Source organism: Hemicordylus capensis, chromosome 5 (assembly GCF_027244095.1).
Source record: "Hemicordylus capensis ecotype Gifberg chromosome 5, rHemCap1.1.pri, whole genome shotgun sequence".
Classification (NCBI taxonomy): domain Eukaryota; kingdom Metazoa; phylum Chordata; class Lepidosauria; order Squamata; family Cordylidae; genus Hemicordylus; species Hemicordylus capensis.
Window position 1 is genome coordinate 49340521 of NC_069661.1, and position 26007 is coordinate 49366527.

The 26007-nt window shown below is 45.9% G+C and overlaps 1 protein-coding gene across 1 annotated transcript in view; it reads left to right on the forward strand.

The window, feature by feature from the left end:
- HSPA4L (heat shock protein family A (Hsp70) member 4 like) overlaps positions 1-26007 on the forward strand; it is an 81322-nt gene that overhangs the window by 26020 nt on the left and 29295 nt on the right. The window contains exons 7-13 of the mRNA XM_053258613.1: positions 388-632; positions 722-798; positions 9406-9557; positions 9947-10053; positions 11937-12070; positions 21469-21668; positions 23641-23742. Coding sequence (XP_053114588.1) covers positions 388-632; positions 722-798; positions 9406-9557; positions 9947-10053; positions 11937-12070; positions 21469-21668; positions 23641-23742 — 1017 coding nt within the window. The remainder of the gene's footprint in view (positions 1-387; positions 633-721; positions 799-9405; positions 9558-9946; positions 10054-11936; positions 12071-21468; positions 21669-23640; positions 23743-26007) is intronic.

Below are 26007 nucleotides of genomic sequence, written 5' to 3' on the forward strand. Positions count from 1 at the left end.
TCCTTTTGGGAGGGACGTAAATGTGCCTCAGAATGAAAAAGGTTGTAAATGTTGTAAAGAGTAAATGTGCCTCAGAATGAAAAAGGTTGGGAAACACTGCTTAGAGGAGCAAACCTTAAATCTTGTTTGTTTTTAAGACAGCATCTAACTTTAATGGATCCTAAGTATTATTTTGGTAAGTGATATTTTAGAAAATAGGTACCAAGACCATCTAAAATGTCAATTCATACAGCTTTCCTGACTTTAAAAAAAAATGGAGAAGAACCTAAAACTCATGAATGCCTCTTAGGATTTTCTACAGGATAGGGATGTGCGTGAGCCAGTTCGGTGCTTTATCATAACGTTACATTCTTAACTACTGTCACAAACTGCATCTTTACCTTACAGATCTTGGCTACGACATTTGACCCATTTTTGGGTGGTAGAAATTTTGATGAAGTTTTGGTAGATTACTTCTGCGAGGAGTTTAGGACTAAGTATAAATTGAATGTGAAAGACAATCCTCGGGCACTGCTGCGCTTGTATCAGGAGTGTGAAAAACTGAAGAAACTCATGAGTGCCAATGCCTCTGATCTCCCGATGAACATAGAGTGCTTCATGAATGATCTTGATGTCTCTAGTAAGATGAACAGGTATTGTTTTCATTTGCATAATGTGTGAGTAAAATGATGAGTTAGTTCTGCCTTTGCCCCTTCATAACTTGCCTTTTCCCTTTAAATAGGGCACAGTTTGAACAGTTGTGTGCATCTCTTCTGACCAGAATAGAACCTCCTTTAAGAGCAGTGATGGATCAAGCTAGTAAGTAAAAAAAGCTGTTTCAGCTTTTTTTGGATACCTAATCTATCTACAGTAAGAACAACTTGGATGTCTTAGATTAAGACTTCTGCTTGTCAGTCTTGGGCTAGCTTTTAAATTAAGAATTGTTAAATGTATCTGAGAATTCAATCAACATATACCAGCCTTAAAAATTTCCCTCTAGAACAAATACACCCACTCCACTACCATTGGAATCTTGCTAACAATTTAATGTAAGCTACCTCAAAGCTTATAGAAAAGACCTGGCTTACATGCAGAACACTGCTGTGCAAAACACAAAGTCCACACAATGTCGCTTCCTGCCTGAGTTTTCTTGAATTCGTTTTTGAGCCAAACTGGACAGTGTTCTGGTACTAGGTTGCTCTAATGAGGAGTATTCTATAGGAACTGAAGTTTCAAATCAGTCTTAAAGGGCAGCCCCACACGGAGCTCACTATTGTAATTGATCAAAGAACGGATTACAAAACAATGAGAAATAGTTGGTAGGTTCTTGTTTATCAAGATATTTTAGTGGCTAAAATGCATTATGTGTTTCTTGTGTGTGTTCTGAAGAAACTATATAAACTTTAGTTTTGCAGTAGCCAGAAGACTAAAAGGACACTCAATTAATACTCTTTGAGCCAGTCTTTGGCCTCTTGTGTCTTCCAGGATATATTTTGTATATTTTTGCTAAAACGAGTGTAGACAGCCTTGGGCATTCTAGCTGTTGTTGAACTACAACTCCCATAATCTCCAATCACATTTTATTGTGGCTGGGAATGATGGGAGTTGTAGTTCAACAATAGCTAGTATGCAAAATGTTCCCTGTACTAGAAGGTTTAACTGAAATTAAACTGAAGTGTTGTAGTTGTATTGTGTAAGGACTTATTTGGAAAGAATTTGAAGCTAATCTGCTCTTAGCTAGTAAAGCTGTTGACAAGGCTGTGATTTGGAGAGCCTCTTGGAAATGTTGGGACCTCAGGGTGGGCTCTGAAGTGCATGATGAGATTGTTGCTAGGTTTTATCCATAGCAGAGTACAGAGGTTTAAGGATTTATGTGGTAGCTATGAATTTTAGAACTTTTAAAATGACCATGAAATAAGCCTAAGGCAGTTTCTTCCGTGACATATGGTTTTCTTATGACTGACTCACTAACCCTTCCACATCCTTATAATATGTTGTATAATATTGCTGTCATACTCAAACAATTATATGCCCTGTAGATAATATCTGCCATGAGGTTCTTATACACAACATTGAATGGATAGGGAGCTCATGGGCAAGAAACCCTCACTGTCCATCCCCACTCATCCCAACTCCCAATTTAGAACAGGCAGTGGATGCTAATGTTTCTCCTTGCTGCCAGGTGAAGACGGACAAGTGGAGCAGCAGAAACTGATTGACCAACTGCCTGCTCACTTGCCTGCCCTCCGCTCCCAGAGGGAGAGGGCAAGTAGGTTGCTAGCAGCTGCTCCTTGATTGTCACTGCCAGTACAGCAATTGCGGGGCTCCATCTGGTTCTTGGTGGACTTCTGCTGGGACATGTGGCCTCAGATGTCTGACCATTCAGAATGCTAATGCTGAGCCTCCCTTGTTTTGATTGATTTCTCGCTGAAAACATATGGCTTGGGATTTGAGCAACAGGCCAAATTCTGGTTAACTGGGCAAAGAAACACCTTTCAAAGTGGTGGTTGTCTTTGTTTTTAGCGGCGGGTAGGGAGCAACTAATCCTATCCAACCCTAACACAGCATCCCTCCAGTGGCTGTGGCTAGTCTCTACTGTGTATTTCTTTTTAGACTGCAAAACCTTTGGATCTGGATCGTGATCCGTTGAGCCCATAAGTGAATGGGTTCTGCGCCTGCGCAGGCACCTCTCGGGCCGACTAGGTAGCTCCTCGCGACGCCCAACCACCTTTCTGCACGTGCTCCTGCATTCCATCTATATAGTGCGGTTGGGCGTCTTCCGTCAGTTTTCTGTTTGACCGCCACAGCGTTCAGACCTCGTGTGGGCTCCTCGGTAGACAGAAATAACAAACTTTACTTATACGGCTTGAAAATTGGTATTGAATATTGGACAGGATAAACGGAATTGGATATTTGGCTTGTCGGACTAAGTTAGACGACAGATTGGACTGATTTATCTGGCTTTACCTGGACTGCTAAACGGAATCGGAAACTTGTTTAACGGACTAATTTAGACGACAGATCGGACTGATTTCTTTGGCTTTACTTGGATTGTTGTTGAATTTTGCAAATTGCTTCACGGACGGTGTTGACGAACTACAGTTCGGATTGCTTACAGACGGACTGCTTACGAAAAATGGAGAATAAAACTACGTTTAAGCGTTGTGTGAGGTGTCGGGCAAAGTTGCCATCCACCGACCATCATGATGCCTGCTTGTTGTGTCTCGGTGAGGAGCACAACACGGCAGCTTGTAAAATTTGCTGTCCATTCTTGAAACAAACGAGAACAAATCGGGCGTTGCGCCTTAGAGCCGCGCTTTATGAAGACGCACTCCGCCCGCCGACCCCTCGCCCTGTAGATCCGTCGACATCGACTATGGCATCGACATCGGCTGCGGTATCGGGTGCAGGGAGTCACGGAGCTGTCGCAGTACAGTCTAAAACCGTGTCTGATAAAGCTTTCAAGAGACCTTTGGAAGTCTCTTCGAAGGAGCACAAGCGGAAGGAAAAAAGACATCGACGAGAGGAAAGCGTCGGGCATGAAGGTGAGAAGACTGGGCATAGGCTGAAAACCCCATCACCTTCCTCGGTGCAGGGATCGGAGGGTGAGTGGAATACAGAGCATCGAACTTCAAGCCCGGTCTCGACACCGAGAGCCTCAACGTCGAGGACACCCTCGACATCGAGAAAGGAACGAAAAGGCAAATCATCGGTACCATCACCCTCGACGCTGAAGCCCTCGACATCGAGGAGTGAGCACACCGGGGTCATTTCGACATCGAGATCGACATCGAAGGCGAAGAGCAACCGTGACTCTTTGGCGCCGAGAGAGACTGTACACCGCGTCTCCCTCTCCCCTGCACACACTCCTCAACAGTCTCCCTCGACTCCACGGAACCAGGGAAGCCACCGCTCTGATAGAAGTGCGACTTCGGCACTCAGGAGCCTGATGGCATCGGATCCAAACACCCCTGCAGAATCCACATTCCAAGGGTTTGTGAGTGCAGGATTGGATGAGGAGGAGGAGGAAGGGGAAGAGGAAGTGGAGTTGGAGCCGGCGCTCCCCCATCCAAGGACTCCATCGCTTTCCCCAAGAGTGGCAGCAGAACCTTTGATCCAGTCACCCTTGGCTGTGGTACCACCGTTGCCTGGGTATTTGGATGACAGCATACGCCATCCAACAACTCAACCCTCGCATACGTGTGGGTTCAGACACACACTCCCGCATGATTACGCGGAATATTTAAGGTGGAAGGCGCAACAACCCGACCCACAACCTCGGGAAGAGAGTCATCCACCTGCAGCCGCTGCCCACAGGGAGAAACCAAGTGGGAAGCGGAAGAGAAAGAGCACTCCGCCACCACAGAGCCCATCGTCCAGAGAATCTTCTCCTGGGTCAGTGCATCAGGACTATGGTACTGAGGATACGGATTCTGATCGAGGCAGTGGACAGACAGAGCTTCCACCTGAAGTACCACCTCGCCTTTCGAAATCCCCAACTGAAGAACTCAAAGCGTACCATGTAATGATCAGAGAGATGGCAGAGGCTTTGGGGTTAAATCTGCAGCTGCCAGATACTGAGTCTACCGACCCTGTTTACAACATGATGTTCCAGTCAAAGGCTTCGCATCCAGTATCTTTACCCATGATACCGGCTATATCAAAGGCAGCAAAATCAGCATGGGAGACGGTGCATTCAGTGAATCCAACTTCAAAGCGCATTGAAAATTTGTATCGGATATGTGATGGAGAGGACACTTACCTGCTGCAACACCCGGATCCTAACTCCATTGTGGTGGATTGTGCATCTTCATCCAAGGGCGGCCGTCGACACACGACTCCTGGAGATAAGGAGGGCAGAAAAATTGATGTGTTAGGCCGCAGGCTGTATGCTACTTCAAGTCTAGCTATCAGAATTGCAAATTACGCAGCGTGTATGGCGAGGTACACTCACCTCCTATGGGACAATTTGCTCCATGATTCGACCTCCATGTCCGCGGAGGAGCTGCAAACTAGGCTCCATGAGGTGTACGAAAGGACGACCGCAGTAACAAAACAGCAGCTTAGTACTTTCAAACACTTAGCTGAAACTGAATCCAGAGCCATGGTGACAGCAGTCACCATGTGTCGCTATGCCTGGCTACGTGCAACATCTCTCCAGCCAGACATGAAAGACAGGGTTGAGAATCTGGCTTTTGATGGAAAGGGTCTTTTCCATGAGAGTACAGACACTACCATGGAAACACTGAAAAAATCTAAATTTACAGCAAAAACTTTCATGGTGTCCACCTCAACAACTGGCTCCAGAGCATACAATCCCAATAGACAAAGGCCATATCGTTACCCAGATAGGGGAGGCTTCAGGAGACAGAACAAGCCCTACCAGAGATCTAGAGGCTTCCGGAACAACAACAACAACGGCAGCAATAGAAACAAAAGCCAAAATAATCGTCATAACAACAAGGAGGCTGCAAAGCAGTCGTTTTGATTGCAGTGTCAGCCCACTACACTTAGACACAATTGCCAGGACCACTACCATCGGCCCTGTAGTTGTCAGCTCAGACATCAGACTGGCAAGCCATGCTATGGCATGGCACAACATAACATCAGATCAGTGGGTTCTGAGGATTGTGGAGACGGGTTATGCAATCGAGTTCACAACTCTACCCCCGTTCTCAGGGCTCCGTTTCACGAGATCAACACCAGTGTTGGAAGAAGAGATAAAGGTGTTATTGGAAAAGAGGGCAATTGTGACAGTGCAGTGGGCGAAGAGGTTGTCCGGATTCTACTCCCGCTATTTTCAGATACTCAAGCGGGATGGGGGGATACGGGCAATCATGGATTTGAGAGACCTCAACGATTTTGTCTGGACCCGGAAGTTCAGAATGACGACGTTGCAGGAGATTCTACCCTTTCTGGAGCAGGAAGAGTGGGCGGCAACGTTAGACCTGAAAGACGCTTACTTCCATGTGGGCATCCAGGAAAATCACCGAAAGTATCTACGCTTTACGGTGGGGACTACGATTTACCAATATACTGTCCTCCCTTTCAGACTATCAACAACTCCAAGAGTCTTTACCAAGGTGGTGGCAGTGATAGTTGCATTCCTTCGCACTCAGGGCCTAGTGGTCTACCCGTATTTGGACGACTGGCTCCTGGTGAGCAAGGACAGAAAACTGTTGGAGACTCAAATTCAAACGATGCTACATCTTCTCCAGGAATTGGGGGTAAATGTGAACTGGAAAAAGTCCAACTTGACCCCAAGAAAGAAACTCAGTTTCATAGGTGCCATCCTCGATTTAGAGCAACGAAGGGCATTCTTGCCGATGGAGAGATGCATTCAGATCATCGCGTTGGCAACTCTATTCCACAACCAACCGGACCAGAGAGCAAGGGTGATCCAGAGGCTTTTAGGCCTGATGGCTTCGTGCAACACAACGGTTCGTTACACGAGACTACGGATGAGACCCCTTCAACGGTGGTTCTTGAACCACTTCCGTCTCAATGTGGACAGCCAGAACATGCTGTTGCACCTTCCCAGGGGTGTACAAGCTTCCTTGCAGTGGTGGATGAAGGGAGTAAATCTCTTACAAGGAGTACCGTTCAGACCTCTGCTTCCGAAAGTGTGGATCACAACGGACGCATCCCTACAAGGGTGGGGTGCGCATTGCGCCCGAGATTGCATTCAGGGTCAATGGACGCCTCATCAGGCAGAATACCATATCAATTATCTGGAGCTAATGGCTGCATTTTTGGCATTAAGAGCTTTCGAACCACAACTAAGGGGATCTGTGGTACAGATCCAGATGGACAATACTACAGCTATAGCTTATCTAAACAGACAAGGAGGGACAGTTTCTCCAACACTCTGCACCTTGTCGATGAAGTTGTGGGACTGGTGCATCGCCCATGCCATATATCCAGTGGCGATTCACATCAGAGGGGTGGACAACCACCTGGCGGATGCTCTCAGTCGGAGCACTCTGAACAACCAGAGACACGAGTGGGAGGTCAAGGGAGACTGTATCAGACAGATTTTCGATCGTTGGGGCACCCCTGCGGTGGATGTGTTTGCCACGGAGGGGAACAAAAAGTGCAAGAGATACTGTTCTCGTGCGGGAATAGGTGTGGGGTCTCTGGGAGATGCATTTCAGTACGAGTGGAGCAAAGGGCTCCTTTACCTGTTCCCGCCGTTGCCTCTCCTAAATCGGGTGTTGGCACAGATCCTAAGGGACGAGGCAGACTGCATACTGGTGGCCCCGTGGTGGCCACGTCAGCCGTGGTTTGCCCTGCTGCTTTGCCTGTGCAGAGGGCAGCATTACCGTCTACCAGCAATGTCAGATCTCCTGCAGATGGCAGGGGGCAGGGTACTGCACCCAGAGATAGAGACCCTAAAACTAACAGTGTGGAGAATAAACTTTTAAACAAAATTCTGTTAAATAGCAGGCGCAGGTCTACTAGGCGTAGCTACTTCTGTAAGTGGAAACGATTTAGAGCATATGCAAAGGCGAGTGGATTCAAAGCACGGATGGCGTCTGTGCGCCAGGTGCTGCTTTATTTAACTAGCCTGAAAGTGAAGGGCCTAGCAAATGTATCATTGAAACTGCATCTGGCTGCTCTATCCTCGAGACTTCCGGGGTGGGATGGAAAGACAGTATTTACTCACCCCGAATGTAAAAGGTTCATGAAAGGGCTGAATAATCTCTACCCTCCACTTAAGAGACCTTTGGAGCAGTGGAGTCTGTCTTTGGTGCTTTCTGCATTAACGGAGAAACCCTTTGAACCGTTACATGAGGCTAGTTTGCGGTTATTAACGCTAAAAACTGCATTTTTGATCGCAATAACTACAGCGAAGAGAGTGGGGGAATTGTCAGCGCTAAGGGCGGACAAACCTTACACACAATTCTACCCACATAAGGTGGTGATGAGGTTGGACCCTAACTTTTGTCCAAAGGTGATAACAGGGTTCCATCTGAATCAAGAAATAGTCTTGCCAACCTTTTTTAAAGATCCTCAGTCTCCTTTGGAGAAGGCACTGCATGCTCTGGAAGTGCGTCGTACACTGCTGTATTATTTGAAGGGGACTAAGGAGCACAGAAAGTCAAACTGTTTGTGGCCTATAAAGGCAGGAACAAGGGGAGGTCGGTGTCTCGGCAACGTATTGCCCAGTGGCTAGTGGAACTAATCTTGTTGGCTTATAGACTGCAGAATGTAACGCCGCCAAAAACTATAAGGGCTCATTCTACTAGAGCCTACTCAACCTCGGCAGCTCATCTGTCAGGGATTAAGATGGATGACATCTGTATTGCTGCAACATGGTCATCGCAACAGCCGTTTATAAAACATTATGCAGTGGACCTGCGCATGGCGCGACAGGCGGAATATGGGTGAAGTGTGTTAAAAAGGGTGTTGCCTTAGAGGGCATTCTTCTGCACCCACCACCACAGAGGGTCAGCTAACTAATCACCCATTCACTTATGGGCTCAACGGATCACGATCCAGATAAACAGGTTGCTTACCTGTAACAGGTGATCTGGTAGTGATCCGTTGAGTCCATAAGACCCGCCCAGAAGCCATCCCCACTGCAGAAGTAGATTCATCAATTGGCAGATTGCGCATACAAGGCGGTCTGCACAGAAAACTAACGGAAGACGCCCAACCGCACTATATAGATGGAATGCAGGAGCACGTGCAGAAAGGCGGTTGGGCGTCGCGAGGAGCTACCTAGTCGGCCCGAGAGGTGCCTGCGCAGGCGCAGAACCCATTCACTTATGGACTCAACGGATCACTACCAGATCACCTGTTACAGGTAAGCAACCTGTTTATACAGGAAACTGACTTCTTGCCTATATCTTCTATCTGTATATTTAATTCTCTTAAACGTACCCGTCACTAATCCCATGCGTGGCAGCTCTTGCAAGAGAGCTGCGGATTAGTGATAGGGATGGGAGGAGAAACGCTCATGCAGGGGAAGCGGCGGCCACCCAGCAGCCACCCGAGGGGAACTGGTCTGGCCGCCAAGGGAAAACTGGCTGCGGGGTGGGTGTGGGGGGGAGAACGAAATGGGACTGGGAGAGGAGAGACAGGGAGAACTAGTCAGCTAGTTATTCCTATTCTTTTTTGTAGCTTAACTGCTTTGGTAACTTTTTTTGTTGAAAAGTGGTGTATAAATAAAATTTGTGTTGGGGCCAAACTAAATGTAAGGGTTGTGAACTGTGTTTAACAAGGATATTCTCCAATTGTGTAGCTAGGGGAGTGTGTTTGGCAACACAAGGGCCACACAGGGGAATTGTGTGGCATCTTCATCCTCGCCTTCCAGCACTAAGTATTTTCTCTCAGATGAGCCCAAGTCCAATTTTGTAGGAGAAAATATTGCGGTTTCTTTAATATGGTAACCAGTTGTCTGTCTTTCTGTCTGTCTCCTAGAACTACAGCGTGAAGATATATACAGTATAGAAATAGTCGGTGGAGCAACTCGAATCCCAGCAGTGAAGGAACAGATTAGTAAATTCTTCTGTAAAGATATAAGTACCACACTAAATGCAGATGAAGCTGTTGCAAGGGGCTGTGCATTACAGGTAAGAATGCATAATATTATGTTACTCAATAACATTTCTGGGAGTGGTACTCTGACAAAAAAAAGGCATGCTGTAATTGCAATGGAAGGTCTTTTTTTCATGCCTGACATAGTGAGAAAGTACTTTTTGTGTCTACCTATTACAAGGCACTGATACAATACTACTTTATAGTTTATTTTTAAAAACAATCCTTTCTAGTTTCAGAAATAGGACTGACTATATCTGGATTCTTTTATAAGCTATGCCTGTGTCCTGCATGTCTTTGAACAGGGAGAGAATAATCATTATGTGAAATTAAAATGTAGTTTGCTTAATGCTTCATAAGAGCTACTAGACATATGACAAATGTGTATTAATCACATGACTTTGTGATATTTGATCTCTTCTAGTGTGCAATTCTTTCTCCAGCATTTAAAGTGCGTGAATTTTCCATCACAGATGTTGTTCCTTATTCAATTACTCTGAGGTGGCAGTCATCTTATGAGGAAGGAACTGGGTAAGAGCTTTGAAGAAAAAGGGTATAAAGCCATTAAGAAGCAGGGTAGTTAATATGTCTAAATATAAGGAAATAAGTGGATTAGATTTGCCCTCTGCTCTATGATACATACTTTTGATGTATGTGAATAGGATAAGTTATAAACTTAGGTCTGAGCTAGAAAGAATAATTTTACAGGTAGAAATTCACATGTTGAGGCTTTATCTTCATTTTGTTTGATGAAATGGGCTTGTGAAAATGCTCTGACATGGGAAGATGGATTTCTGTCATCCTTTCGAAACTGATGGCAATCTCTTTGCATCCTAAATAACTATGTAACTTCCTACCCTCCCACTTTACAGAGAAGGAAGCTAGGACAGTAACGGAGTCCAGGAATCTGTTTACCATGCTTCCTTTGGAAGCATCCATCTCCACTCTAGTGAGTGACTGGAAGATCAGCATGACATGGACAAGAGGTGTCCCCTGATGACATCATTGACCTCCTACTCCTTAACTTTGAGATGAGGATGGGGAATAGGAGCAGTGGGGCAGTCACATTAGGCTTCAAAGCCTTTGAGAGCCCCTATGCAGCTCAGCACAACTGAGATAAGCCACCCCCTGCTAGGGATGTGCTCCTTTTAAGGGCCTCTGAACTAGTTCGAATGACTGGCTGTCTGGCCGGTTCAAAAGTAGGGGGGGGGGAGCATACCTTTTAAGGGTGGGAGAAGGTGCACTTAGCCTTCCAGTTGCATTTTCCCCGCCAGTGCTCCATTTTAAAAGTGTTCGTCAGGGCAGCAGCCTTGGTGCACGCGCAACATCATGCACTCCAGGTACTTCCTGTTGCTTCCAGCAGAAGAGGACCCGGGGCAGCCAGGAGGTAGGCTGCCACCCTGACGGACACCTTTAAAATGGAGTGCCGGTGGGGGAGACACAACAGGGAGGGGTAAGGGCACTCTCCCCCTCCCTGAAAGGTGTCCCCCCCCTTCGAGGCACCCCCTACCAGGTGCTTAGTGAGGTCACCTTCCTTACTCTCTTCTCTTAGTGCTCCCACTAAGTGCTCCCACTGATTCTCAGAGATGCTTTGGGCTGAAATGTGTTTTCTCTGGCTTGTCATCCCAAAAGAGTTGTGGTCAGAAATTTCTCCAGTAAGTGGTAAATATTCATATGCTGGGAGTGCAGAGGTGCCACATTCACATGATCCCCCCCCCCCGACAAAATTGGGGATGGGGAGATTTTGCTATACTATGGGGACTTTTCTAGCTTAAAAACAACGTTGTGAGTTTTTGTGAATATAACACTGGTAACTCATATACACATTTGTATAATAAGTATATATACACTTGAAGCACAGAGACACTGGCCAACATCCAGTGCAGCATTATGGACTTGTTGAACTGAACTGCAGGGCAGCTGCAGCCTTCAAAGGCCGCATAAGGTTTTGTAAAAGATGTTTATGCAACAAGTGCTTCCACCAACTTTCCCCTTGCTCCAAATGGGGGAATTTGCAGAAGCGCTGGTTGTACAACTGCTCTTTTTGCACAGCCCTGACAAATACATTTGTTGGTTTGTTTGTTTAATTTTACATATTTTTATACCGCCCAAAACTTACGTCTCTGGGCAGTTTACAAGAAGATAAAACATTAAAACATTAGTTAAAACCAAAAACAAGAAATTTAACACACAACAATTTACATTTTTTAAAAACAATATTCTAAAACAACATTAAAAACAATCAAAACAAAAATAATAATTATTAAACACAAAATAATTAGAATTATTATTTGGAATGCATAGAGTTTATCTTGGCATTGCTCATATCTTGCACTTTTCCTACTATGATTGCTTATCACTTGTGATTTAACTGTCCCTTTAGATTTAACTGTTGACCATTTTATTTTCTGTAGTGAATGTGAAGTTTTCGGCAGAAACCATGCTGCTCCATTCTCAAAAGTTATTACTTTCCACAAGAAGGAACCTTTTGAGCTGGAAGCATTTTATACTCATCCACATGACATTCCTTATCCTGATACAAGAATAGGTAAACGTTCTTTAATTTTTGAGCATGACATTAAACAGTGTTCTGTTTTTGAAAAGAAGGTCACTGTTCCAAGTATTTTAATACTTGCATAACAAAGTTTAGAAATGTACACCCCATCGTTTATTAGGAGTGTGCACGGACCGGTCCGGAGCCATACAAAAGGCCTCCGGACCAGTCCGCAATTCTGGCGGTTTGGCGGGGGGGGAGTGTGTCTTTAAGGGGGGGCGGTAGTACTTAACCCCCCTCCCGCCACTCTTCCCCCTCCGGTGCTGGACTTTCCAAAAACATTCCTGGCGCTCTTGCCAGTGGCGGAGATGAGCGCGCACCGTGAAGGGCGCATGCGTGGCGCCAGCTCTTTCTACTTTAACTCTTTGAAGACAACGACAGGGGCAGGGGTGGCAGGGAGGAACTCTGCCGCCCCAAGAACGTTTTTGGAAAGTCCCGCACCAGAGGGGGAAGAGCGGGGTGGTGGTTAAGTACTACCACCCCCCCTTAAAGACACACTCCCCCCAGTGCCGGACCACGCCTCCGTGGTTCCGTGCACATCCCTACCGTTTATCTCAGAACTGGTCTGTGCATCCTTGCACATGTGCTGAACTTCTATTATGTCCTGCCCTTGAATACTTTTAATATTTTTCTGTTTCAATTGAGACTATCCATCTCTCTCTAAAGATATAGGTCTTGAATTCCAAGATTATACCATAATGCATAGTAAGCCTTATTTTGGAAATCAGGAGCATTTCAAAAGCAGTTTGTGATAAGACTTGGGTGCCTGCCACTTTAAAAAAAGGTAGGCGGCCTTAAAATTCCACTGGGTATGCCCAAAAATTTGGGTGTGTCTAAAATAGCTTTTTGGGCCTTCCTCAATTTTTAAGAATTTTTTACAGATTAAAAACCCCCTAGAAATTTGCAAATGTGCTCAACATACACTGGCTGACCACTTCTGCAGTGCTACAAGACCAGGAGACAGGCTCCACCTTCGCAGAGCTGCAGAAGCCTAGCTGCATGGAAGTCTTGTGCTGCAGCCAGTGTGGAGGGAAGGAAAGCAATTTTCACTTCTCTTCCCCTGTCCAAAAGCCCCTTTGACTGCCAGGAATATGACCTTGAGGGTTGTGCAGCCCACAGTGACACATTCCTGGCAGCCAAAGGGGCTTTTTAAAGGAGGAGAAAGAAGCAACAATTGCTCCCCCCTCCGCCCACACTGGGCTACTGGACAGGCCTTGAACACAGCTAGGTTCCTGCCACTCTGCAAGTGCAGAGCCCTTCTTCTGCCCTTGTAGCACTGCGGAAGATGTAGGCTAGTGTCTGTAACAGAAGTCATAGAAAGCTTCAGTAGTGTTTGACTGACAAATATAATTAAATTAATTGCACTAAAAATGCCAGCAATACTTAGCAGAGGAGTAATTGCTTTGAGTTACAGCAGGGATACCTAATTATTGTATTGTCAAAAGCAGAAGACCGCCCACTTCAGAAGATGAATGGTTACTCTTGGTTGCTTCCCTTATAGTTTGTTGTGGCTTGCCTGAGTTAAGAAGTGAAGGGGCAAAATCCTGCTGCTGCCACACTAGGCAGTGCCTCACTTTCTTGTTGACCTTGCCAGTAATAGTGTCGGTTGCTTCTGGAGCAGTTGAACATGCCTCATTATTTGTGCTGGTTCTGCTTTCTTAGTGTATCTCCCTCAGTGTCTTCAGTTCTTTCTAGCAGTATTAATTAGCCCATTTTGGGTTGGAGTTACACTTGGATGTTGAAACAGCTTTTCTTCTCTAAGAAAGTTCACTAATGATAATTCTACAACTCTTGCTTTTCGGTATGCATTCATTATTACATATCAGATGGAACTTGCTACTTTCGTTATAGTAAACTTAGAATCCTAGGTTGATTTATATGAATTCTCTGTAACCCAGTGGTATCTTGCTTTTATTTTGTGTTGTGGTTTTTCTCTTGTACATTATAATGGCAAGAGTGTTAGAAATTCAGTTGCTGTAAGTCCGGACTGCACAACTTTGACCCTCCAAGTTGCATTGGGACTACAACTCGTATAATTCTCAGCCACAGTGGCTAATAACCAGGTATTATGGGAGTTGTGGTCCAACATCTGCAGGAGGGCTGAAGTTGTGAAGCCCTGCTGTAAATGGTATGTGATGTCTGGCACAAGGCATAGTATGGAAGACTGACTTCCATTTAAAAAAACTTAACCTGCTTGAAGTTAATTTCTAAACCTAAACTACATGTGCTTAAAATCCCACAATAAATTAATTGGATAACTAAACTCAAGTATGTTTTCATCATAGACCCTCTGACATTTAAATAAAGTTGTGCCATCGAGTTAGTGTCTACTCCTGGTGACCACAGAGCCATGTGGTTTTCTTTGGTAGAATATAGGAGGGGTTTACCATTGCTATCTCCCGCATAGCATGAGATGATGCCTTTCAGCATCTTCTTATATCACTGTTGCCCAATACAGGTATTTCCCATAGTCTGGGAAACATACCAGTGGGGATTTGGACCAATAACCTCTTGCTCCCTGGGCAAGTTACTTCCCCGCTGTGCCATTAGGTGGCTAGACTTTCTGACATTGGCTTGTAGTAATAAGTGCTCAGCAGTATTCACCGATGTTCCGCCAAATGGCATATTTGTTTATTTATTCAATTTATATACTGCCCTTCCTAAAGTGGCTCAAGGTGGTTTAAATTAAAATAAAACACACACAATAAAACAAAATTTAAAAAATTTAAACCAGATTAAAATCAAAACTAGATATCATTAAAAGGCAGGCTAAAACAGATGGGTCTAAGGCTCTCCTGAAGGTCTCCAAGGAAGATAAATAGATATAAGAGGATATATATATATATATATTATACAGGGAGCGTGTTCCACAACCCAGGGGCAACAACTGAGAAGGCCCAATCCTAGATCACCACCAGATAAACTGGTGGCACCTGAAGTCTGACCCCTCCTAATTATCTTAATGAGCAGTGGAGATCTTGTAGAGAAATAGCCCACATTACAAAGTGGTCTTTTGGCAAATCGGCTACAGCTCTGTGTCCTCTACAAGCTTTGCTCTCATCTTATCTTCTCGCTTTCCTGCAATAGCTTTGCATCAGCAGTTTCCCTTCCTAGTCTTTTGGGGGAGGGGTTAAGAAAAGTTCTTCTGGCTAACAATATAGTAGACAGCAGCAAACTTCCCTTTAAGCCAGATTTAATCCAGAAGTTGCCAGTTGCTGACTCCCTAAACTCTGGGTAGTGGTTCTAGACATTCATAACTGTGGGTTCTGCACGTGCGCAGATCAGCTTCGGTTAGAATTCGTTAGCTCCTTGCGTACGCCCATAACCGCACTGTGCACGTGACTGCAGTACCCTCTAGTGGCGGTTGGGCATCCTCTTACTCAGTTTCTTGCTGACCGCCATTCGGATCAGTCCTTGGAAACAGTTTGCTCCTCGCAAAGTTAATCTCTACTCATTTACGACTACGGGGATGGATTTGACTACTCTTTGGAAAAACCTTGGGACTTGACAAAATCTTGGACACCCATTTTGACACGGAACGGATGATGATTCTATTTTGATTTTCCCCACGGCTTTGGCGAAGTTCTCGGCCTCTCCCTTTTGACCTCGGAACGAATGACAATCCACATGAAACTCTACAGGTGAGTGCGATGCAGAAATCATGTAAGGAGAAAACTGCTTTTAAAAAGTGCTCCAACTGTCGTGGTAAACTCCCCTCTACAGACAGCCACGACCTCTGTTTTGTTTGGGAGAGGCCCATGATGCCACTAAGTGCTCTGTCTGTGTAACCTTCCGCAAACAGACGCTGAAAAACTGTGAGGCACGGTTAAAAGTGTATTTGATGGAGGAAGCGCTTCTGCCTAAAAAGACTCCTACTACTTCCTCAACTCCGGGACCTGCATTGGAGACGCAGGGTAAAGTCCCAGCGGGACCAAAGATGGCCATGGCAATGAAGGCCTCGATGTCAACCGCCTTGACTTCGAAGTCCACAGCGGAATTTAAGAGGCTGGTGGGCCCCCACTCTAGCCCTAAGAAGAGGGCTAAGCCTCCAGTGCTGGGCCAACTGCCAAAAAAAAGCAAGCACAACGAGCACCATGGCCACGGTTCAACTCACACCACCTCGTCATCGAACCTTCAAACTTTGGAGACACCTCAACACCGAGCAGTCTCGTCCCCAGCGCCAACTCCGTGTCAGTCGCCATCGACGCATCGCTCTCTAACACAAGATCGAGAGAGGGCGAGGGCTCCAGATTGAGATCGGTCGACGTTGAAGCATTCGACGGGACGGGAGCAATCAACATTGAAGGTACAGCCACAGCCCGTCCTGTTGTCATTGAAACTGATGCCCGAGTCTACCGGAAGTACTTTGGCATCGTCACAGAGGGCTTCAACGTCGACCCATCAAAGAGATGCTGATTCTGACCAACAAACAGTTGCAGTTATTGTGGACATGGAGCTCGACGTCAAAGTTGAACAGAACTATTGCAGTGCAGGTGGAATCACCTGTGAGGATGACGTGGAAGTACTCTCTGCAACCCCTATGGGAATACAGGATCTTGCTTCAAGGCGGCTTGCTCGTTTGTTGGACCCAGAAGGGAGTACACTGTCAACCAGAATGTTCGTGGAATGTTCATGGGTTTCCGAGATAGCGACACCCTGAGTGCCATACCCAAGACCCCGTCTCTCTCAGCTACTGCCACGCCAGTCACAGGACTCTACCTCCGTGGAGGTTGGGACAAAGCCTACATAGTCACTCAAGAAGAAGATTCCCTCTTTACAGAGTGGTTGAAGGAAAGGAACGAACTGCAAGCGGACCAACAGAGAACAGAGTCTGCAATACAAACGTCTCCATTACCTGTGCAACAGACGGATTCTGCTGTCCAGACCACTGCACACTGGCCGAGACAACGTACTGTGTCTCTCCAAGCTGACTATCCCCAAAGGCCAGTGGTGGCGGCAGTCTGCCAGGTGGCCACCTAAACAAGCCGTACTCTGCCAATGGTACGTGTGACCTCTACTGCGGTGGGCAACTCACCTGTGGTACACTCACCTATCGCCGTTACTGATGATGGCGACGACGAGGATAGCTATATTTCGGATTCAACTGAACCTGATCCAAAGGACCCGGAAGACCCGAATCTGCCAGATTCTTGTTCTAATGTGGCTGCTATTCCTTCAACTTCACCCAGTGAGGAAATGAAGGGTTATCACCAGCAGGTAGCAGAGATGGTGCATGTCTTAGGTCGACAACTGAAACAGAAGGCCACAGAATTGGACGATCCAATCTATAATATGATGAAGACAGCCGCCGGGTTGTACCCAGTCTACATTCCCATGCTGCCACACATTTCGGGAGCTGCCAAGTCAGAGTGGGAGATAATCCAGACTTCAACGCCTACCTCTAAACGCCTAGAGGCTCTCTACCATGTTCAGGAGGACAAACATGAGTACCTCTACCCTTCACCAAATTCCTGGGTAGTAGATTGCGCAGCTACATCCAAGGGAGCCCGGCAGCACACTACTACAGCTGATAAGGAGGGAAGGAAGTTGGATGTGCTAGGCTGCCGCACCTATTCCACAGCCTGTCTTTCAGTTAAGATCACAAATTACATTGCATGTCAAGCTAAGTATACCCACTCCCTTTGGGAAAACCTTTATGACCAGCGTACCACGTTAGACCCAGCAGACTCTGTAAAACAGTTTGAGGCTACCTTTGCCAAGACAGCTACAGCCACGAGACAGCAATTGCCAAATGCCAAACATCTCACCCAGTCTGAATCAAGGACTTTGACTTCTTCCATTGTGCTAAGGAGACATGCCTGGCTGAGGGCGACGGGCCTCCAACAGGAGATGAAGGACCGCACTGAGACTCTCCCATTTGATTTGTACCCCAGAAGGGTTTATTCTTGGATAAGACTGACAAAACAATTGAACAATGGCGTCTAAACTGACCACACACTCTTTTCTAATGCAAAAGAACACTGCCCCAGGTACCAACCTTACCAGCAGTTCCAACTGAAACAGCAGTTCTACTGCCAAGCGGACTGCAAGGATTACAGACGGCAATATCAACGGTACAATAGGAAATGATTTTACAACAGAAATAAGTCTAACCAACCCGGGCATAATAAAGCTGTGCAGCAACCCAAACAGCTTTGATCTGGGCCTGAGCCTGCTTGCACCCAGCAACAACTGCAACAGCCACTACAAAGAAATTATGCAAAACACCGACTTAAGGAAAAACATCTCCTTGATGCCACCCGAGATCACCATCAAACTGGCCAGCTACGCGCCAGCATGGCACCATATAACATCGGATCGGTGGGTCCTCCACATAATTGCAACAGGTTATGCGATGGAGTTCAAGGAAATCCCTCCCTTCACGGGTGTGAAATTTACTCCCAAGACGCCAGTGCTACAGGAAGAGGTGCAGCAGTTGCTAATGAAGGAAGCCATTTCACCGATGCAGTGGGCTCAAAGCCAGATGGGATTCTACTCCCGATATTTCCAAATGCCCAAGCGGGACAGGGGCATACGTCCCATAATTGACCTTCATGGGCTAAACCAGTTCATAGAGGTACAGAAATTTCGAATTACAACATTGCAAGCCATCCTTCCACTACTCCATGGAGAACAATGGATTTGCAACGCTCAATCTGAAGGATGCGTACTTCCATGTCAGGATAAGGGACAGTCATCTCTAGTTTCTCTGTTTCACATTGGGGACAGAGATCTATCAATACAATGTCTTGCCCTTCAGACTGGTCACCGCTCTAAGGGTTTTCATGAAATGTGTAGCAGTAATAGTGGCCTATCTGAGAATGCCCGGCCTATTGGTATACCCTTATTTAGACAATTGGCTTCTGACAGCCAAGATGCCACAGGAACTCTTGGCCCAAATATCTGTGGTGATGACTCTGTTGAAAGATCTAGGAGTCCAGATCAATTGGAAGAAGTCGTTTTTGACATCATCCACTTGTCTGCACTACATCGGGGCACGGCTGTATATGGTGATATGGCGTATCTTCCAGAGGACTGCTACCAGCTCATATGAGCACTAATCAACTCTTCTCAGGTGGCGCCATTACAAAGGGTACAAGTACAATACTGCTTGGCCTCATGGCATCTTGTACAACGACAGTCCCTTATGTGAGATTGAGACTACGCATGTTACAACAGTGGTTCCTTCGAGCATACCACTCACGAACTGAACCTCAAACCAAGAAAGCACTGCTTCCGAAGAATGTACTAACCTTCTTACGGTGGTGGAAGGAGCAGGACAACTTGCTAAGGGGAGTGCCCTACGAAACACCATGACCCACCATTATGGTGACGTCGGATGCCTCGATGACAGGGTGGAGGGCCCACCTGAACAAACGCATGGCACAAGGTTTGTGTTCTCCATTAGAAGCTCAATATCACATCAACTACTTGGAACTCCTAGTGGCCTACAAAGCTTTGCAAGCATTCCAAGACCACGTAACAGGTCGTGTAGTCCAACTACAAATGGACAGTATGACAGCCAGAGCCTATATAAACAAACAGGGTGGAACCGTATCCAGGTCTCTATGCAATCTCAGTCTTCGGAACTGGAACTTGTGTATTCCCAAAACGATCCATCTCGTTGCGATACACATCAAAGGGACCATGAATTGCCTAGCAGACTCCCTGAGCAGGGACATGTGCACAGACGTAGTACTACATCAACATGAGTGGGAGTTAAACCCATTAATTGTGGAACATCTTTTCCTTTCTTTGGAGAGAGCCCAAGTAGATCTAACTAGGCCTGTTATCCAAGGGTGATGTCTTTCAATTCCAATGGACACGGAGCTTGTTCTGTGCTTCTCCTTTGGTACCACTGCTGGCCAAGGTGGTTGCCAAATTGCTACAAGAACATTCTCGGGTCGTTGTAATTGCGCCATGGTGGCCAAGGCAACCATGGTTCACGCAACTACTCAGACTATCCAAGGGGAATTACAGGAGACTCCCTTGGTGGCCGGATCTGGTCACTCAAGACTACAGCTGCGTACTACACCCAGACTTGTCAATTCTGAGTCTGACCGCATGGAGGATAAGCTTCTGAAGAAAATCCTACTCAACACCAGAAAAGCGTCAATGAGATGTAACTACAGGGCTAAATGATGCAGATTTTGTGCTCACGCTGCCTCAAGGGGCTTTCTACCCAGACAGGCTAGCCTCAAGGATGTCCTTCTTCACCTCAGCACCTTGAAAAGCGACGGTCTTGCAAACATCTCGATAAGGGTTCATATGGCGGCACTTTCTGTCTGCCATAGCGGGTGGGATGGCAAAACTGTATTCTCTCACCCTGTGAGGATTTCCTCAGGGGAATCAGTAACCTTTATCCTCCAGTTCAACCGCCAGCAGAGAAATGGAGTTTATCACTAGTTCTGGCAGCACTTACGGAACCGCCATTTGAGCTGATGGCTGGGACAACTTTGAAATTGGCAACTTTGTAGACACTTTTTCTAGTGGCCATTACCACTGCAAGGTGGGTCAGTGAACTTTGGGCTCTCCGTGTAGATGAACCTTACACAGAGTTCTACCCTGACTGCGTAGTTATGCACCTAGACCCTGAGTTTAGGCCTAAGGTATTGACGGACTTTCACTTAAACACAAATATTAACGAGCTTATGAACTTCCAAATGTTACTCCGCCGACCATGCTGTGTGCACATTCCACCAGAGCGTATGCTACCTCTGCGGCACATCTCACCGACATTAAATTTGAAGATATTTGCACTGGGACGACCTGGGCATCAGCCCAGACCTTCATTAAGCACTATGCAGTGGACTTCCGCACCGCAGCGGAATTCAGAAGGGCGGTCTTCAAGCGAGTTCTGCAATAGCTTGTGGCACCCACCACCAACAAGAAAGCTCGTAATTCAACCCCCCCCCCAGTTATGAATGTCTAGAATCACTACCCAGATAAACAGGTTGCTTACCTGTAACAGATGATCTGGTAGTGGTTCTGGACATTCATAAAACCCGCCCGTCCATCCCCATTGCAACATAAGCTCTTACACATCGAAGTTCAGGTACCTGACATACACCTATCAGTAGTCAGCCATCAAGAAACTGAGTAAAAGGCGCCCAACCGCCACTAGAGGGTACTGCAGTCACATGCACAGTGCAGTTATGGGCATTGCTAGGAGCTAACGAATTCTAACCGAAGCTGATCTGCGCAGGCGCAGAACCCACAATTATGAATGTCCAGAACCACTACCAGATCATCTGTTACAGGTAAGCAACCTGTTTTTATCTACAGACTTATGTTAAAGAATTGTCAGTCATGAAATAACTGTGAATAAAACAATGAATCCATTTTTGGGGTGTTCTTGTAAGCCAACATCTACTGGTGTTTTGTTTGTTTAGGGCATTTCATTATTCAGAATGTTGGTCCTCAACATGATGGTGACAATTCCAAAGTTAAGGTTAAAGTACGTGTTAATGTCCATGGGATCTTCAGTGTGGCTAATGCATCTGTTATAGAGAAGCAAAATGTGGAGGGGGATCCCAATGATGTACCTATGGATACAGAATTATCTTGTAAGAATCAAAGCAAAGATGAACTGGTATGTAAAAAATAGAACCTTGAAATTGCAAGTAGAGTTTAATTTTTTACTGCAGTTTGCATTGGGTATTAGCAATAAATGGGAATAGTTTAATAAAATATTAAATGATCTTAATTGAAAATACTTATTTAAAAGTGCTATAACTTGCAGTGATCTGAACATTCTGCTTGGTTTATTGGCTGAATTTCTACTCTAACAACCCTATTAGCTTGTATTGTTTCAAAATTGTGTAGTTTCATTTTTTAAAAAACTACTTTAGTTTTTTTTCTGAATTTGTCAACTGGTGATTAGAATTCTGGCTTCTCTATTATTTCTCTTTTTTTATTCTCCACACCTACTTGTAAAACTACAGCTTTTAACTTTTGCCTCTTCATCTGCACTGATGTAAGCTGTTTCAGGTAACTCTGACAATCTTACCCAAAGAAATGTTGACTCCATTGAAGGAGGACTAGACTTATTTAAAAAACAAAAAACATGTGATACTTAGTTTCTATTTAAAGTTCCTTGCTTGAATAGATTTTTATAGTGCCTCCCTAATTTATACTTTTAAGTTTAAGGTTTTAAAATGCTTTCCAAAAGTTTCTAAACAATTTACTAAAACAGTCTTTGTGAAGTTGTATAGTTTATGCTTGGTGCACATCTAAGAGACAAACAAAGACTACAGGTACCTAAGAAAACTGAATCTTTCTCCAGTTTCAATTAAAAAACTTAAGATGGGGTCCTAGATAAAGAATACTAAGAAAAAGACTTTACTGAACAAAAATGCCAAATTTTTAATGCATGTATTTTTTTTTCATGTGGAGCACCTACTAATTATTTTCTGTTTTTACTGCAATGCTTGTCAGCAATTACCTTTCATAATTGAGGATACCCTTGACTCTGAGGATGAGGTTTGTTATACATGTAGTATTCAGTAGGCTTTTAATGTAGCAAAGACACTTTTCATACTCGTGTTCTTTTTCTGCATAAGCAGTAGGAGATTAATGAAAGTAACCCATTCTGAAAATAAAGGTCTTAAGAATTAGTGACTATGGATTTCAAAAATAGAATACTATTTTGGTCATTATACGATTTAATATTCTACTTATTGAGGTGATATTTTGATCACTTTGCATTCTGAGATGATTTGGCATTGTAGTATTTGTAGCAAAAATTGCTTCTAGTCTTGCTCTTGACTTACTGCTTACAACTAAGCATCAAATGGTGGCCCTGAAACCTAGAAAAGTCATGGGAACATATTGAATAAATTTATAATATAACTTTGGGATTTTATATATACAGAACTAAGACCACACTGTCCCTGTGCTCTTCTGATTCTGTAATCTGTATTAACTTTGAATCAGCCGGTATAATGGCGATGCATTGACTTTGTAAATCCTGTAATATTACATTTTCATGTTGTGGGTTCTTTCCAGCTTCCTGTTGTTCTGCGTACCACTATAGTTTGAGCTTGACACCTCACTTTCTTCTACCCAGCTCTTGCTCTCCAGATGCTAGCAGAAAACCTTCCCTAGTTGTATTTTGCTATATTGCATTACATTATTTCTAAGGCCCCTTTGATGCTGTAGTGTAATAGGTGGAGATCAGATTGATTGAAAATAGTCATTATTGTATTTAAAGACAAAAGGATGTGGACTCAAGGGTTGGAGAATTTTTCCATTTGGAGTGAATTGACTGCATCTTCTTCCTTGTCTTTTTGCATAGCATTTGTCAATTCTCAGGCATTTAAAAACTTGCTCACCTCTGGAAATTGCTCATTTAGATTGCTAAATTGCTTATCTTTCTTGAAGGAAACATACTCTTGCCATGATGCTTGAGCATTTTAAACCCAAAAATGTTTATGTGCCTCCTAAGTACATCTAGGCACGGTTTCCATTTTCCCAGTTATTATCTTGTGTAATTGTGAAAAGCTACTGCATAGTTGACTAGAACAAGAAACTTTACCATAGAGTAAAAACTTTGATTCTTACAGGCTAAAATGCAGGTTGATCAAGACGATGGCAATCACAAACACCAAGCTGAGCAGCAAAATCAAACTGATGAGGAACTTGATCCTATAGGGGCTGAAGGAAAGGTCAGTATGAAATGGTGATAAAGGCAGGCTTAAATATCTCAAATCTTAAGCAAAAAAGGACTGGCTGTGTGTGTGTGTGTGTAAAACTGATTAAAATTTAGCCATAAGTTTTGATGCTTCAGCATTTTCCCTCAGAGGAGGGTTGTATCTGCAAAGGATGCTGGGTTGTCTCGACCTCCTGCTCCTAGACAGGGCCAATCAAGAGCTTTGGCTCTCAGCAGGAGGGAGGGGCAATCCCCTGAGTCTCCAGTTCTTTGCCCTGTCTCGCTCCAGCAGGGCTGTTTTCTGATTGCTCCTGTTTTCTCTCTGCATTCTTTTCTGTATTCTTGCTCCCTGGGCTTATCCTTTCTGCCTCGGCATAGCAAAGGGATTAGCAGGGAGAAAGAGCGAAGTGGTTTTCCTCTGCCGCGACTCTCAGAGTGCCCTTATATTGGCAATGGAGTCTCAGTGCGGCGAGAGGGAGGTGTCTCCCTCCCACTCAGAGGATTCGGTGGCGCATTCCGTCTGCCAGGCTGAGTGGGTCGCGGCTTCCTTTCCCGCACCTGGTTCTCAGACCCCCAAGTCCGCCAAAGCCTCCAAGAAGGCTAAGAAGCGCAAAAGCTCTAGCAAGGCTAGTTCGGCGGGCGGCCAGGCTGTGTTCTGATCGCCCCCCGTAGCTGCCCGTCGCCAAGGAGGCGGGGGTGACCTGCCTTCAGATGTCACTGCTCCCACTTTGCAGCACGAAACGGAGACCATGGGGGACTTGGAAGGTGAGCCGATGAGGCTTCGGAGGGAGTGTCAGGGCCGGGGGATTCCTGCATGGCTCCTCTCCCTAAGCGCTCTCGCGCTGCCGTTGCGGCTTCCGGCATGGTCACTTCCGCGAGTGCAGCGACCGAGGAGGATGAGGAGGACATTCCTCCACGTTTCGCGGCCTTACTAAGGTGTGTGGTGGCCGAGGAATTTAGCAAGCTGCCTTGGCCTCCCGTGCCCATTGCTGCCCCGCTCCCTCAGCCGATTGCGGCCCCGGTTCCTGCCAAAACCTCAGCGGCGGCCATTTTGGCTGCGGTCCCAGTCGCTCCGTGCGCTGCTCCCTCTTCCAGCCCGGCGGTGGCTGTTTCAGACAGTGGTCCTCCTGTACTGTCCCCTTGCCGACCGGTTGCCTCTTTGCCTGCTGCGGTCCCTCTGGTCCCCCACAACAGGGAGTTCCCTGAGCCCTCAGAGCCCTCTGAGTCGGACAGGGAGGAGGGGGAGCTGTCTGGGGACGAGGAGGACCCTAGTTCCTCATACCAGCCAAACTGCCGCCTTTTCCAGCAGGTGGATTACCCGGTTCTGATGCACAAGGTTAGAAAAATCCTCCGTTTGGAGGGGGTGGTTCCACCTGTCCCAGAGGGTACGGAAGGGGAACCATCGGTGCTTCTCTCCCTAAAGTCACAGGAGGTTAATGTTCCCTGTCCCCAACTGTTTCTGGATGTCTTCCAATCTGAGTGGGACAAGCCCATGGAAGGAAAAGGGCTTCCTCCAGCAGTGAAACGTATGTACAATTCTAGCACCGTTCTCATGAACAAACTCAGGGTGCCACTTGTTGATGCGGAGGTGGCTACCCTGGTCATGGGGGCGGTACTGCCTAAGGAGGGGGAGGACGCCCTGAAAAACGTGGAAGATAAAAAATGCGACGCTGCCCTGTGCAGGTCTCATGAGGCAACTGCTCTCTCCATTAGAGCTTCAGCAGCCAACTCTATCTTTGCTAGGGTGGCTGTCTTGTGGGTAAAAGAGCTCACTCCCATGGTTCCGCCTGAGCTTACTAACCTTTGGCAGGGCCTTAACAAATTAGGAAAAGCTGTCAAATTCATGGCGGATTCTTCTTTGGATGCCACTCAGCTGTCTGCCAGGGCCCTGGCTTCTGACGTTACTGTGCGGCATCATTTGTGGTTAAAAAATTGGAAAGTTGACCAGAAATCCTGGTCTAACCTGGCCAGTTCCGCGTTTAAGGGCGGAAAGCTTTTTGGTGAAGTGCTAGAACCTGTTCTAATCCAGACTAAGGACAATAAGAAGGCTATGCCCTCGACAGCCGCATCTCAGCGCCAGGACCGACGCGGATTCTCTCCAGCCATGTCTGGTTTCAAAGGCTGCAGGCCTTCCTTTCACTTCCGGCAGAACAGGGCTGATAGGCCTAGGTGGCCTAAACACCAGGCCCCCTTTCGGGACTCTTCCTTTCGTAAGTCCCAGCAGTCCAACCAGCCTTCAAAGCCAGGATTCAAACGCAATCAGTCTCACTGACTGTCCTCA